This window comes from Cupressus sempervirens, chromosome 2 (genome assembly GCF_028749045.1).
Source record: "Cupressus sempervirens isolate cs-2001-9-10 chromosome 2, ASM2874904v1, whole genome shotgun sequence".
Lineage (NCBI taxonomy): Eukaryota > Viridiplantae > Streptophyta > Pinopsida > Cupressales > Cupressaceae > Cupressus > Cupressus sempervirens.
The window spans coordinates 344,968,623-344,984,324 of record NC_143119.1 but is presented as its reverse complement, the minus strand read 5'-3'; the positions used below and the strand labels follow the sequence as shown (position 1 = coordinate 344,984,324).

General features: G+C 31.2%; 1 protein-coding gene across 1 annotated transcript in view; it reads left to right on the top strand.

Annotated features, from left to right (window-relative positions):
• Nucleotides 1-4,538: 4,538 nt before the first annotated feature.
• The window catches only part of MGP1 (MALE GAMETOPHYTE DEFECTIVE 1), a 55,473-nt gene continuing 44,309 nt past the window's right edge, over nucleotides 4,539-15,702 (top strand). Inside the window, exons 1-2 of the mRNA XM_089813651.1 lie at nucleotides 4,539-4,631; nucleotides 6,775-6,931. Coding sequence (XP_089669777.1) covers nucleotides 4,590-4,631; nucleotides 6,775-6,931 — 199 coding nt within the window. The 5' untranslated portion in view covers nucleotides 4,539-4,589. The remainder of the gene's footprint in view (nucleotides 4,632-6,774; nucleotides 6,932-15,702) is intronic.

Here is a 15,702-nt window from a genome sequence, read left to right as displayed (position 1 = left end):
TAATTGTTTTTTAAATAAACAAAAAACAATAATTAAAATTGGAGATTAAAAATATAATCTTATGTGAACAAATTAGATTACGAATAATTTTTAATTTAAATAACATAATATTTACTAAAATATTTTAAATAGATTAATAAATATTATTTATTTAAAATCAATTTATCAAATATGAAAAAAAAAAATTTGTGATTTCACATTAGCTTAGCGTATTATAGATTAATTAAGTCAATAGGCTTAGTGTGGGAACTTTGCTCCTCGAAACTATTTTTGGATGGAAATATTGTAAGACCTTCTCAGTTCTATGATTTTTCAATGACCCATTTTTAGGGATTTAAATTTCCTTTTAGTATTGTCAATCCTACCAGAAAGTTTCTAATTTTTCTTCTTCTTGGTAAGTTTCTAATTTAATTGTAATGCCTTTAACTATTTATATATATATTTAAATCATTAATTAACTTCATGTCGTAAGTTGAGTTGTGATCACTTCAAATTATAACTCAAACATTGCGAGATCTTATTCATTATTTTGTATTATTGTTATCTATGATGAATTATTTTTTCATTACCTTCATATAGAGGCTCAATATATGTTTTCTAAGTAGGTAATGACTTGATTTTCTCATTATAGTTTATTAAAGTTTTGCATATTAACTATTAGGATTGTTGTACGAAATTTTTTTGCTGTAAAATGTTGTTGTAAGGTGAAGTTGTCTTACGAAAAGTTTTGCAGTAAATATAGGCTATATTTTTTTGGATTACAAGTTGAACATTATGAGATGTCATTAATGGCTTGTTAAATTTTGTATAATTGCATCATGATTTTTTTTAAGGGTCTCTGAAATGCTATTGGTCATGCATGTAAAGTTTGGTTTATACAATTTAAAGTGTATGAATATTGGTAATGGTTTTATTAAAAGAGTTTTGCATATTTACTATTAGGGCTATTGCACAATGAAATGTTGTTGTATGGTGTAATGATCTTTTGCACAAATGTTACTATTTTTCTCGATTATCGATAATAGAAGATGTTGAAATAGTTTTTGGAAGAATTTTGTTTAGTGATGTATTTAATCAAATTATTTGATAACACTGAAATGATTTATTTGTAATTAGTCTTTGTATTGAAGTATAGAGTATTTTGTAGTGATTATTTTTATCAATCTCTTTATAAAGATTATTATTCATTTATTATTATTGTTAAGATTAATTATAATTATGTGTTAATCTTGAGTAGATTCGAATGGGAGGCTTAGAATTTACCATTGCATTGTAGACTCTTGCCAAAATAGTCTTTGTTTAAAGTTTAATGTCTGTTTTGCCATTATTTAAATATCAATTATTCATGTGGTAAATTTAGCGATTTTTTAAAGATAATGAGTTTAACAATTAGATGTAACCAGTTGCTCGTGACTAGTTTGTACCAAATATTTTAATTTTTAGTTAACTTTTAAAAAATTGATTATATATAGATATTTATTAAATATATATTTTACATAAAAGATAAAATTAAAAATTATTGCAAAAACTTATTATTAATTATCATTTTTTTTGAATTGAAAAAAGAAAACCTATCAACTATGCGTATATTTGCTAGTGATTAACGTGTCACATATTAATTGTCCTTTTACACAAACTAAAATTATTCAAAATTTTCCTCCCCACATTTTAATATACTAGCAGTTGTGTGTTTGCAATGATAAGCCGATAGGTGCTTGAAAATAAAATAATAATAATTAAATATAATCTTATGTGAACCAATTAGATTATTAATAAATTTTAATATAAATAACATAATATTTACTAAAATATTTTAAATATATTAATAAATATGATTTATTTAAATTTAATTTATCAAATATGAAAAAAATCATTTAAAAAAAATTCCATCAAAAAATCTATTATGAAAAATTAATAATAATAAAAAAAATGAAAAAAAAATGTCTCTAACAAATATTCTATTGACTCAATAAATTATAAAAATTTAAAAATAATATTTAAAGAAAAACTAAACTAATATAAAAACTAAAACCTAAATCAATTTTAAAAATCAAAAGTTAAATAAATAGAGATCAAAACATGAGCTAATGTGGAGATCACAAGTAATTATTTTTTCAATAAACAAAAAACTATAATTAAAATTAGAGATTTAAAATATAATCTTATGTGAACAAATTAGATTATTAATAATTTTTAATTTAAAAAACATAATATTTACTAAAATATTTTAAATAGATTAATAAATATTATTTATTTAAATTTAATTTATCAAATATAAAAAATATTTAAAAAACTCCATCAAAAAATTTATTATAAAAAATTAATAAGAAAAATACAAAAAATAGGAACGTAAATTACAAAAATAAAAAAATAATATAAAAAAAAAAACTAATATAAAAAATAAATTAAAATAATTTAAAAATTAAAATCTAATTCAATTTTAAAAGTCGAAAGTTAAATAAATAAAAATCACAACATGAGCTATAATATGAAATCACAAATAATTATTATTTTTAAATAAATAGAAAAAAGAAAAGCAATAGTTAAAAGTGGAGATAACAACTAATAAATATCAAAACAAGATTTAAAAATGGAGTGAGATAAAAACTGACCAGTAAATAATTAACGGGAAAGATTTACAATTTTCTTGCCAAATTAACAACTTTTTTAGCTAACTGACAACTTTTCTGTCAAAATTTCAATTTCTAAAAACAAAGTTCCCACAAATAGCCTATCAGCTAAACTAGCAGTCACATGCTTTTGTACATGCAATGAGTGCGCCGATAGGAGATGAGATTTAAGAGAAAAATGTAGAATGAACATTAAATAATGTAAACATATATATTTTTAAAAATAAAAATACAAAAATAAAAAAGTTGAAGATTAAAAGATAGATATAAAATTTATAATATTTAAGAAATTTGAATATTGTTTAAGAAACGTGATCAATAATTTCAAAATTTCAAAATTAAATTAAATTTACCAAATATGAAAAAATAATCATTTAAAAAAAATTATCAAAAAATTTATTACGAAAAATTAATAAGAGAAATACAAAAAAGAAAAAGAAAAATAACGACATCTCTAACAAATATTCTATTGACTAAACAAATTATAAAAATTAAAAAAAATAATATTAAAAAAATTACTAAACTAATATAAAAAATAATTTAAAGTAATTTAAAAACTAAAACCTAAATCAATTTAAAAAATCAAAAGTTTAATAAATAGAGATCACAACATAATCAAATGTGGAGACCACAAGTAATTATTTTTTAAATAAATAAGAAAAAAAAAAAAAGTTAAAAAAAGATATTTAAAATATAATCTTATGTGAACAAATTGGATTATTAATAATTTTTAGTTTAAATAACATAATATTTTCTAAAATCTTTTAAATAGATTAATAAATATTATGTATTTAAATTAAATTTATCAAATATGAAAAAAAATTCATTTAAAAAATTTTATCAAAAAATCTATTATGAAAAATTAACTAGTATAGATATCTTAAATAAACCTCTTTAAAGAAATGCCAGTAGATATCCACCACAAAATAATTATAATTTAATTTAGTACATCTAAAATTATTTATATTTCTTTTATCTCTATTTAGTTTTTACTAACTTAATTTTTTTATTTTAATTTCTTAAAAAATGGGTGATTTATATCTTCAAATATTATAATTTAAACAAATATTTTATGTGGTATTTATTAAATTATTTTTAAAAGTATATTCTACTTATAATAAGATTTAAACTTTTGACATGTAGATGGTTGTCAAATTTAACTTAGAAGAATACAAGTTAACATTAATTTTATGGAGTATTTATTAAATTGTTTTTAAAAGTATATTCTATTTATAATAAAATTTAAACTTTTGATATGTAGATGCTTGTGAAATTTAACTTAGAAGAATAAAAGCTAACATTAACATGCTCACACCATCCCACTCCCCTACCATTGTAAATGCCTATCAACGTTAATAAGAGAAAAAAAAAACATATATAACAAATATTCTATTGACTAAATAAATTATAAAAACTAAAAAATAATATTTAAAGAAAAATTAAATTAATATAAAAATAAATTAAAATAATGTAAAAACTAAAATCAAAATCAATTTTAAAAATAAAAAATTAAATAGATCACAACATGAAGTAATGTGGAGATTAGAACTAATAAATAGAAAAAGAAAAATAATAGTTAAAAGTGAAGATAACAATTAATAAATATTTAAACAAGAGTTAAAAGTGGAGGGAGATAAAAATTGCCCTGGAAAGAATTTTCTGGCCAAACTAACAATTTTTTTGATCAACTTACAATTTTTCCGTCAAAACATAGAAAACAAAGTTCCCACAAATAGCCATTGACACATCTAGAGGTGCATTTGCCACTAAATTAGTTAAAAACAAATTGAAATTAAACACATGCAAAAGACCAACCAAGCCAAAATAAATTGTCCTCTTCGGAACAAGGTGATTCCGGTTAGATGATTTGAGGCAGCTCTAAAAGGTTGACAGCGGATTATATAATATAACAGCAACGCAAGGCATTCAACCAAAACGCACAACACAGGCAATCGAGTCATGGCGTCCTCCATAGCTCGGGCCCTGCGTCGCTCAGTCTCGGTACATTTCTTCAAACTCCACACTATGCGTTAAATCGCAGATTCGTGTTATTATTAGTACAGATTAATAGGTGGATAGATTGTGGTCCATCTAAGAATCTAGGGTTTTTAATATTTTATGGATTTTTGTGTATGTATTCTTTGTGTGTTCTCTGATAATGTAGATTCTAGGGCCAGTTCATTTTTATCATTCGTTCGGGTATTATCGATCTAATCCGAGTCATTCATCTCTGCATTACTATACAATATTCTGGGAAACATTTGGATATGTTCTGCCACATTCATACGACGATCTCCGATCCTGGCTCTATTAAAGTAAACAACCAAGATTTTCGTTTTTGGGTCAAACATTTAATGAAATCGAAGTTGCAAGAATTTGTTGCCATGTATGACTTCCGTTGGCATTTTTTTATTGGACCAATGAATTAGTTGGATGAGACGGAAATGAGGAGTGGTATGGGATTGGATTAGGGTTATTATTAATCCTTTGATTCATATAACAAAAAACACCCTTACATTTTCATATTTTAGAAGCCTTTGCTTCCTGATATGCGCACACCTTTCAAGGGCGCGTAACTTAAGTACACATACAATACGTTAAGGGTATGGTGCGGTTCAGCATGCCTGCATTTGCTCCTGGAATCTGTTGGTGTTAAGTGTTCCCATTACTAGTGGAGCACAGTTCTATGCACTTGCTTTTGGGCGATCTTAAAGATGAAGTTCAAATGGAAAATGTAATTTGTGCTTGCCAAACTTAGTGATAAATGCTGGCTGAACATGTATATAATGCTTTCACATAGTTGATTGACTTGAAGTGAAAAATTATTTTATGCCGTGACCAGTGACTGCCATAAATATGGAAAAGCACTAGAAATTCTATGAATTGTCTTCTCCAGTTCTGTTAGAGGGGTTACATGCCTTGAAAGGTTCTTATAGGCGTTTCAATTCTAAACATACCCTAGTTAACTTATGCCACAGTTGAAATATTTGGACTTGGCAAGACAGTAAGTTCACTTGGACTTGACCAGAACTTGGTAAATCACAAAGTGATTAGACAAAGGACATCAAACACAATTTGTTTTCTTCCATTCTAGAAGAATTTGATGGGATTTCAAAATGGTTTAATGAGTGGTGTTGGTGAAAAGTGGAGCCTAACCCTTGCCAACCAATGAAAAATTGTTTAAAGATGAATATACAGCTGTGAAGTTTAAAAAAATAAAATTAACATTAAAAGTCAAATAATCCAGTGATGCTATTAAAGTCATTTTGCTTGCCGATTTTTTCTGTTCACTTTCCCATTCCCTGCAGATCCCAATTGATAAGTAATTGTTGCAAGTTTCATGTTACATTAAGTTGCTTTCTGAGAAGGCAAAGGTACTGTCTGCATGGCTTTGCTTTTTTTAATAGTAAACATATTCATTCAACTTGTTATAGCTTACTTGGATATTGCAGTCTTCAAACTAATATGATGCCAGCTAAGTCCTGGTAAAGAATATAGTAGCACTAACAGAATTGCTCTTTTGACTGAGAGAGAAAAAGGTGTGGGTTACAAGAAGAGCAGTGTATTCTATTGTCTGCTTCCTCTCTGGAAAGAGAGCAACAATTTTGTGGTTCAGAAATATCTTGAAGTGAATTTCTGCCAGAGATATTATAAGGAGGTGCCTTTAATTTACATTGAATAGCCAATAATCTGTACTACAGCGGTTTAGGAATATATTTGAACAGTTTTCTTCCATCTTGGAGGATTTCTGTCAGAAATGTAGCTATTTATTTATTTGATTGGTAAGAGGCCGAAGCCAAGAGCCAAGATTCAGTTTTATTGTGTTGTAATTAATTATTATTTATTGAGTTCGAGTAGATACGAACCTAAGACCTCCCAGATAAGAGGCTCACAATTTACCATTGTGTTATAGGCTCTCGCCTATCAGAAGTGTAGCTATTGAAATGATGTCTGTCTTGGAATTTTTGCTGGTCCTAGATGGACTTTTGAAAAAATAACTAAGTTTATATTTTACATTGCAAAGACAAAGTTAGTGTTTCATGTTAGTGGATTGCATCTTCAAATCTTAGGGATTGTATGCATCGATCATCTTGTTGATTTTCATACTCTGATCTTTGTGCTTCTTTATTTTGGAGCTTTCCAGGAAATAAGTGGGCAGACAATATGTCAAGGCAGATCAGCAATGCTTGTCAAATTTTCTTCTGTAGCTCCTAGTAAGCCTTCTACAGGAGTTGGTAAAGCTCCTAGTAAACCTTCTGGAGGAGATGGTGAACCTCCTAAACGGACTTCTATTGCAAATGGTAAGGAACACATGGTTTTCATACTTTTACAATTGAGTCTCAATGTATAGTGATACATGGACATAGTTTAGAGCTTAAGTTTGACTCATTTAATCTCATTCTAGATAAATTATGTTTATGGCTCATTCTATAGTAACATTACACTAAAAACATATTGTTATTAATCAGTAATCATTGTGACCGTCCAGCTGTGTTGGGTTTTGAGTTTTTCCTAGTTCTTCAAAAGTGGTTGTGATTTAAAAAATAACATTCTCTTACATTTTTTGGCTCATTTGTATGGTTAATGCAGAAAATAAAACCATGGATAGCCTGGAAATTGATTAGTTTGGGATAATGATGGAGCATTCAAATTTTATTTTATAAGTTTTACTTTGAATAGTTTTATATTAGAGTTGGAATTTTCAATAGTAATGAGATTTTTTAGATATAATCTATACACTAATAGGCTTAGGTAGAAAAGATTAAGCTGTACATGAAATAGTAGGTTTTATTATTTTAGTATACGAAAGTAATTTACTAGTTAAGTTACATTAATCTTTTTCTCCACAAAAATCAGCTATATCATTTCCACTAAAATAAAACAAAAAGGAACTAACATTCCAAGGACAAAGACAAATGCGCACTTTGAAGGACATCAGAAACAACTATCAACTAGCAGTTCACATGCTATCTCTGTGTTACAGATTACTGTTGTATGTCAATAAAATATTGCTCATTAATACACATATAACTAGAACTTTCAACTTCATTATTGGGTGTTGCAGCACTTTCTGGTATTGCAGAGGTGGAATTATTGGGCATTTATCTGTTTACATCATTAGCAGTGAAATAACTATTTTACTTCATTAGCTACTGTGAAAACTGCACTATTATATTCATCTATGCATTCATATTCTTTACAGTCTTCATTGTTCTCATTTTCATCATATGAATGCTTCATACCTCTCAATATCAGGCCAGTATTAAACATGCTCAATGTCAGATTTTTGGTCTTGATCATACTATCATCCATTGGATTGTAAAATTTATTGTTCAGTAACTTCATTGACAAACAAACCATAGTTTTGAAACATTTTGCAACCCACACTTGCAGAACAACTTCTTGTCAATGACAGATGTTTGTTATCACATGCCAGGTTCCCCCAAATGGATTTTATCTAACAAAATCACCCTCTTCCCTGGAAAACCTAGTCACGATCATCTAACAAATGCTTCACTAACTCACAAGCTCTTCATCAGATTCAGAAACCTGGCGAGTCAACAGGTTTTGCAGTAAATCTCCCCAAGAGAAAATCATAGGTAAGAAAACACCACCCAGTGTTTTTAAAACCAATCAATGAATGTGGGATAATTTTGTGGAAAACATTTCTCAATGTTAATGGATTTTTCCATTATTTTATTTTTATATGAAACATTCAAAGCTTTCTAACCATCTTTTCAGAACAGTTGAATTACACCTTTGTTAATGTCTTTGCCAAGAGTTCCTACATTTATTGCTTCTTTATATATGACCAAAATAGTTGTGTGGTATTAATCGAGTCAAATGTTTGATTTGTAGAACTATACAGCTAATCCATGAAAGCTTGAATATCTTCAACTCTTAAGGGTTTTGATAGCCATATAGATCTTCTCATTTGAAAATTTATTTTCTAGACCTAGAACATTTAATTATCTGCTCTGGAATGGTTCTCATGTGAAGGTGTTTAGCTTTCATGTTTTTCTTAACACATTTAGAATAGAGCATGGTCTTGTAGAATTTCAGTAATGCCTTTTTATAACTTCTGGATTTTAGTTCATCTTTTACTTCAATATTGATAGGGATAATACTGTCCCTAGTAAGTTTTTCTTTCAACTCGTTAATAAAGATTTGTTGCCTTTTTTCTCTCTGTTGAAGTAATATTAATATTTACTCTTACATTAAGCTTACTTAAGCTAATTAATATGTAATAACCTAGGTATTTTTAGTTTCTGTTCAGGTAGTTGCATGTACCTGTCTCCTGCCTTTTTTTTAGATTGGTAAGAGGCCTAAGCCACGGTAAATTAGTATGTGTTGTGGTTAATTATTATTATTTATTAATCTCAACTAGATTCGAACCCAACCTCCTAGATAAGATTTTCACAATTTACCACTGTGTTGTAGGCTCTTGCCTAAACTATTGGGGTAATGGGCCGAAGCCAATTATGTTCTTCAATCCTTGGTTGTAAACACTATAGGCAATAAGCCCCACTATTTCACCAAGAGTCAAAGTCAACAACTCTCAATTAAGAACCACAGTAGAGAGCAACCTTGTGGAGACTTGAACATTGGTTGTAACTGCCTTCTTCCTTTATAATTAAGGCTTTGCACAATATTTGTATCTTAATATTTTATTCTTCTGGTGATTTATTTACTACTATGTTGTCTATGGCTGTGTGTGCTCTTGGGAGTTTGATCACTCCTACATGGTATCAGAGTCAACATCCAGTGACTCCTGCATCATCTGAGATTTTTCATCAGTTTTGGTGAGATCCTGGTTGGTACTGGTTACTATTTGCAGTTGTAGGTTAGTTCAATGGCAGATTTTTTATTTCATGGGGTTTATTTGGTGGCATCATTTATAGAGACTAAGGCATCTGCACTTGTACCTACAAGTGCAGACATCTGTGGTGATTCGACAGGTGTTTTTATGGCTTCTTTTTTATTTTTGTGTCGAGTATTTCGACTTGGCATTGCCATCTTCACAAATTACTAAGTGGCATATCTTTTTGGCTGTTTTGGCTTTGTGTGAGGATCATGCTGTCGTTATTTTTGATTTCTTGAAATCTCCACTTCATTTGCCTGTTGTGCTAGGGACCAGGTTTCATTCTCTGTCAGACCATCGCATGTGACAGTTTATTACTTACGAGGCTGACATTATCATCTTAGGTCACTGTGTGAATTGCTTTTGGAGGCCTATGTTTTCTTTGACATTCAATATTTTTTCTTAATTTTTTTATTGTTCCTGATGGTTTATTTTTTCTATGTGAAGGTTTATAGCTATATTTGCTCTTGGGAGTTTGGTAGCTCCTACACCTCTTTAATCGAATAAAACTTAGCTCTCAATATAGCCCCTTGGCAGAAGAAATTCTGGTGGCATCTCCATTTTACCTTCTTTGCAAGTTTATTTTGAAGATCAACAGTATTGGCTTCATTGAAGCATTTCTTTATGCAAGCACTTTTTTCCTTAGTTATTTGATATTAACCATTCCTGTTCGATGAAGAGATTTTTTTCCCCAGCGGTGCCTATAAAATCTTTCTATAGTGTCAAGCTGCACTAGCATTCAATAGCTGATTTATAAAGAAATATTATTTTTATGATGTTCTAATAGTTTGAACCCTATTTCAGTAGTCCTTATTAACTAGTATATTCACATTCAATTTGTATGCACCTATGATCTTTTTTACCTATAGTATCATTCTGAAACAAAACTATCACTTCAATCGTAGATGCTCAGACATTATGGAGGGGATTACTGTCACAAAATTATTATCATCATCATTACAGGCCTTGAGATAGTATTGATTGATATAGAATCTATTTAGTGTGAAGAAAATTTAATTCTTTAATAATGCTAGAATTATTTATAAATTGATCAACTTTTAGAGTAAAAGGAATCTATCATCATGATGACGCTGTACTTAAATTATATGTGAATCCCAAGCATGAAAGATGTGGAGTTTTGAAGCATAGTGGGGTGCCCTAAGATTGCCGTTCTTCACCACTAGTCCCTCGATGTATGGGTTGGGAAAGGACTTGCAATAGGGTTCTCTAGCAGTTCTCTCTCAATTACAGGGTGCCCTCCTAGCTATTCTCCCTTAACTACCACTGCATTAAGGTGCCCTGAGCAGCTCTTTTAATTACAGTGCAGTAGGGTGCCTTCATAGCACTTCTCCCTTGACTGTCACTGCAATAGGGTTCCCTTAGCGGTTCCTCCTTAATTGGAGACCTCCTCCCATTTCGTGTGGCTGACTAGTGTTAGGTTTAGTTCTTATCTTTAATGTTTATTCAATCGATTTGCTGAAGATCACATTTACCTTTGTAATCTGATGCTCTCTCTCTTTTATTTCTTTTCTTCCAATGATGTTCAATGAATCGAGGTCAAGTGCCTCTTTTTATATTTGAAAGGATGATAAGATATTTTGAAAAGACATGTCTCATACCTTTTCATAAACGTCTTTCTTCCTTAATCGCACCATTTTATGACAATTGGTGGTTGCTGAGTTAACTAATATTAACGCTTTACATATATTACTTGCTGCCTTTGGTAACCACCACTTTTCATAACTAACTCTAATTGTTTCATTAATTATTGTCATTGAGCCTTCCATGATAGCTCTTTGATAATCCTTGCTCATTTGATTGACCAGCCTTTACAATCATTGATACTTGGTTGTTATATTTGCTGACATGGAAGACATAACAGTTTCAACGTATGCAATGGCTTCCCATATGGCTACCATTGGTTTTAGACTAATCATCATTTGCTAAGCTCTGCCAAATCATCTTATGTCCTAGGCTAAGTCAAATACTTCAGGTGTGGAATTTTTGACGTGTCAAAGATGTTGTGTCTAATTGCCTTGTATAATCATCAACTTATCTTTGCTAGATAATTTTTGAGATGCATTATCGCTTGTTTTCTTCTAACATATAGTAACTGTTGTTAATTAGTTTTCTAGTCTTTGTTTGCTGTTAGCGACTTGATACTAATCTTTCCATTGATTCAGATGATTGATTGTATATATGGTGTGGTTTCTTCTTTAAGGCACAAGCTCTTTAGAGGTGACTGCCTTAAGCAGTTTTATAATATATTGTTTACCAATGAATTATATTCTTTTAGTCTTTGACCAAATTATATTATGGAATTTTCAGTTAGTCCTTTGTTGACTTCAACTTTTGTTTGCTGTCTACATTATTCCTTCTCATGTTATGCTCTGGCATCATTAATGGTTGCTGTTGATTACCGCTTATACTGAAGTTGACTTTTCAATTAATCATCAACTTATTCTATCTTGGTATCATTCTCCTTATTACAATCCCCACTTTTATAGTTGGTGTGTTATAACTTACAATTAGTTTGTCCTATGTTGACAGATGCTATATTCTTGATTCATTGTATTTGTCTATTGATCAGTTATTTATTTGATCGGTCATTGAGTTTTTATATTATTAATGATAAGAGATTTACAAGACAGTCCAAGATAAGATATTGCCTAAACCAGTCTGCCATGACAACTACCACTAACTACCAGTGCTAGCAACTGTTACTGCTAAACATATATGCAAACATGATTAACCATGCCTACACCTATACAAATTGGGCTGAAACTGAAACTATCTCCTGCTACAGTAATTGACTTTAACTAACTATTTGCCAAGCCCCTTGATTAACAAATTCAGGCTAACATAGTTAAAAAATTGAGAGATGTTCAACACTGAACTGTCCATAGATGTGAAATTAACCATCAGAGCTGCCTACTTAGTGTGACCTTGGCCTTGTAGTAAAAACCTTGAAGGTCTCAGGAATGAAGTGGCTACGATTTGTGTCCAGCTGAACTTTCTTGACAATCATTTGTCTCTTCTCAATCTGACGCTTGTGTTCCAACATCTGCAGTAATTTCTTTAACATCTCCCTGTTGCCCCTGGCTTCCTCAATTTGGGTTTCTTTATGAGATGTTGTGCTCCAGACCAGAAAGTGCTTGAAGCTCTGAGCATTTCCTTCCACTGCTTGGCATAATTGTTCCTCTGCCCTCTGACCATTGAGACTATACACAAGTTCTCATTACCCTCATCTCCTCCTTTGTCCCCAGTTGAAGAGCCCATGCAAGAAACGCAGATGATATGCCCATCTTGGTCCTAAAATAATACTTTTTCTTCACAAACTCTTTACAGAAAATCACGACTATGCACTGGCAAAACTGGGGGTCATCAATCATATAGATGCCTCTCATTTGCTTCAAGCTAACTTCCCCCCTAAAAGCTTGCAGTATTGTGCATATGCAGAAAGAAGTTAGCTTCCGTGCCTCTATTCTTTCAAAAATCTGCACCCCAAACCACATGGATGATAGAGACACAATCAAGTGAAAACAAAACCAGATGTTATGCCCTTTACATCCCATGGGCCATAGTTCCTTCCTCTAGACACTTCTACTGCAATTACCAAAGGGCTCCTGTATTAACCGATGTTGTCCTTAGCACTACATTGATTGGAATTGTGACTTCTTCTGATGCCCCACGTACTTACCACCCCTTACATACAAAGTACTCTGTGAATGGCAATTCATGATAGCTTTCATTCCAAGGACACCATTAATGAGGGAAGTCATCCAAATTTGAATTTGAATTTGGACTTCATACGAATTATCCCCAATTAAGCATCCATGAGACTCAACTAGGCCAAAAATCACCTACCCCCAATTTCATCCTCGCCTGCTTGAATTCGCTACTACCTCATCCCAAGAATCAGAATCCTTCCCAAGAGTCAACTCTTCTTTGTCTTGTTCCTTCAGCGAGACTCCTCCTTTTTATATAATGTCAGTGACTTCATTACCTACTCTTCACACATGAGTAATTTTGAAATCCTCAAAGGATCTTAACAGAAATTTAATGCTTTGAATATGTTTGTTAAGATACCAAACTACAGAGCCCCCTGTTATATTATCATTGATTATGAGTAACGAATCACTTTCTAAATAAAGTTTGGAAACTTGAAGGACTTTTTCCATTTCTATTGCTATGAAGACAGCCTGAAGTGCTGCCTTGTTGTTTGTTCCATCCATCAGTCTTCTTGCACCAATCATCAAGATGCTCCCCGTCCAATCTCACTCAAGAAATCGAGCTCCAGATGGCCTCAAATTGCTCTTTGGGGCCCTGTCAAATTTGATATTAGGTGACCCTTTATCAGGCGGAATCCATGATACCATTGATTGACGGAGGAGAAGAATAAGCCTTGGAAGCCTATCAATAGGCCTGAATGTTATCATTGGCTTTTGATATTGAATATGAGAATCTTCTTGATGAAGAGAATTTTGGAAACATTCACATGTGAAGTAGCATTACTAGCTACTTTAGAGATTGCTCTCTTGAGATGTTCCAAAAAATATTCATGTCTTTGCTCCTTTTCTGAAATATGCATCTGTTCCTTTCCTTTCCAATTTCCCAAATAACGGAGGAAGGACAGATCTGCCAAATGCTAGAAATGCAGGAAGGAACCAACATTTAGCAGGTTCTTTTAAGGTAGCAGGTAGAAGTCTATACAAACCTAGAAGTTCCATGACATGTTTCCAGCACATTCCAAGGGAGAAATCTCAGGTGAGTATTATTTACATGCATATTTGCTTCCAACTCTCTTTATAATTTGATTAGGGTTTCTGTTCTGAGAGATCTGAATCCACCAACTTCTGGTTCGGTTCTACAACCCATTTTTCTCTAGATCCGTTTGGTTTTTCTACACATTTCTACCATTTTTGTGGTTTTTTTGGAGCAAGGCTGTTTTTGTTCAAAACCCTAATTTTTTGCACCAGATCAATTTTCTTTTACAGATTCGTGGTGGGTTTTTTGAGATCACAATTGAGTTGTCATCTGTTTTTTTTGGGTGCCTCAATTTTTGAACCAGCTGGTCCAAAAATCAACAACATATTTTTTCTGGTTCACCCTTCAAATTTTCTAGGTCTTCTATTTTTTTTGCCTCAAAGAACGTGCCTTCACAGAGCTTCACGCTTTTTTATTGTAAAATGTGCTATGGCATCTCTGACTTGTAAAGTTTCTAAAAATTCTGTTATAAATCAGACTTAGATTATACCTTCTAGTTTTATGCTTGCTGCAGATGATCTTCAATATACAGACTTGAGTGATTTAATAAATATAATTTTGGAAATGTTTTATTTTTTTGAAGTCGTCGTAGGGCAGTATTGATCAAGGAGCAGACTTATTATTTTGTGTGTCCTTAAACTTCAACCACACCCTATATAAATACATCAACCAAAGGGTAAGTCCCTCTAAGGGACATGACCCTTCCTAGGTTGGCCAACTTTGTAGTCTCATAATCAGCGATCTAAGAAGGTAATAGTTTGAGACAAACTTAACTGAGATTTAGTTAAGATAATACTTAAACATAGTTATCTTAAGAACCTGCCAATCATGTCTAGACAATGAGCAATAGGCCTTCATAAGGCATTTCATGAATGATAAGCTTTGTGCGATCCACACAGTCAGATCAATATGTTGATCAGAGTTACAGATTTTAACATTACTAATATTTTGCTAGAGGGAAATCACAAGTTCAACGGTTGCAATTATGGCATGTGGAAACAACGGATGCTAACCATCTTCGAATAACATGACAGTGATAAGTTGGTTTTGGTTTACATCAGTCTTCTCAGTAGAGCTCCTCTGCTTCAACTTCAGAAGGCTCTGGGAAGAAAAACATTCAATGCAACTATTGCCACAAGTTTGCGCATATGAAGGTTGAATGTTGGAAGTGCTTAGCTGCCCTATCTAAGCAATCTGGTTCGCAACCCATTGCAAACAATGCAGAGCACCTTGAGCAGACATAATCTTCCTTTCATGCTTTTTGACAGCTTCGTGCTCTTGATATATTAACCATTAAGGGAGTGTATTACGATAATAGATAGTTTCTATTATCTCTGTTTAGTATCTAATGGTTATCTATTGTAATTTTATGTAAATATTAGAATGTTTCTAATATTTAGTTTTCCGTTTCTAGAATAGAATGTTTCTATTCTTCAAGATTGT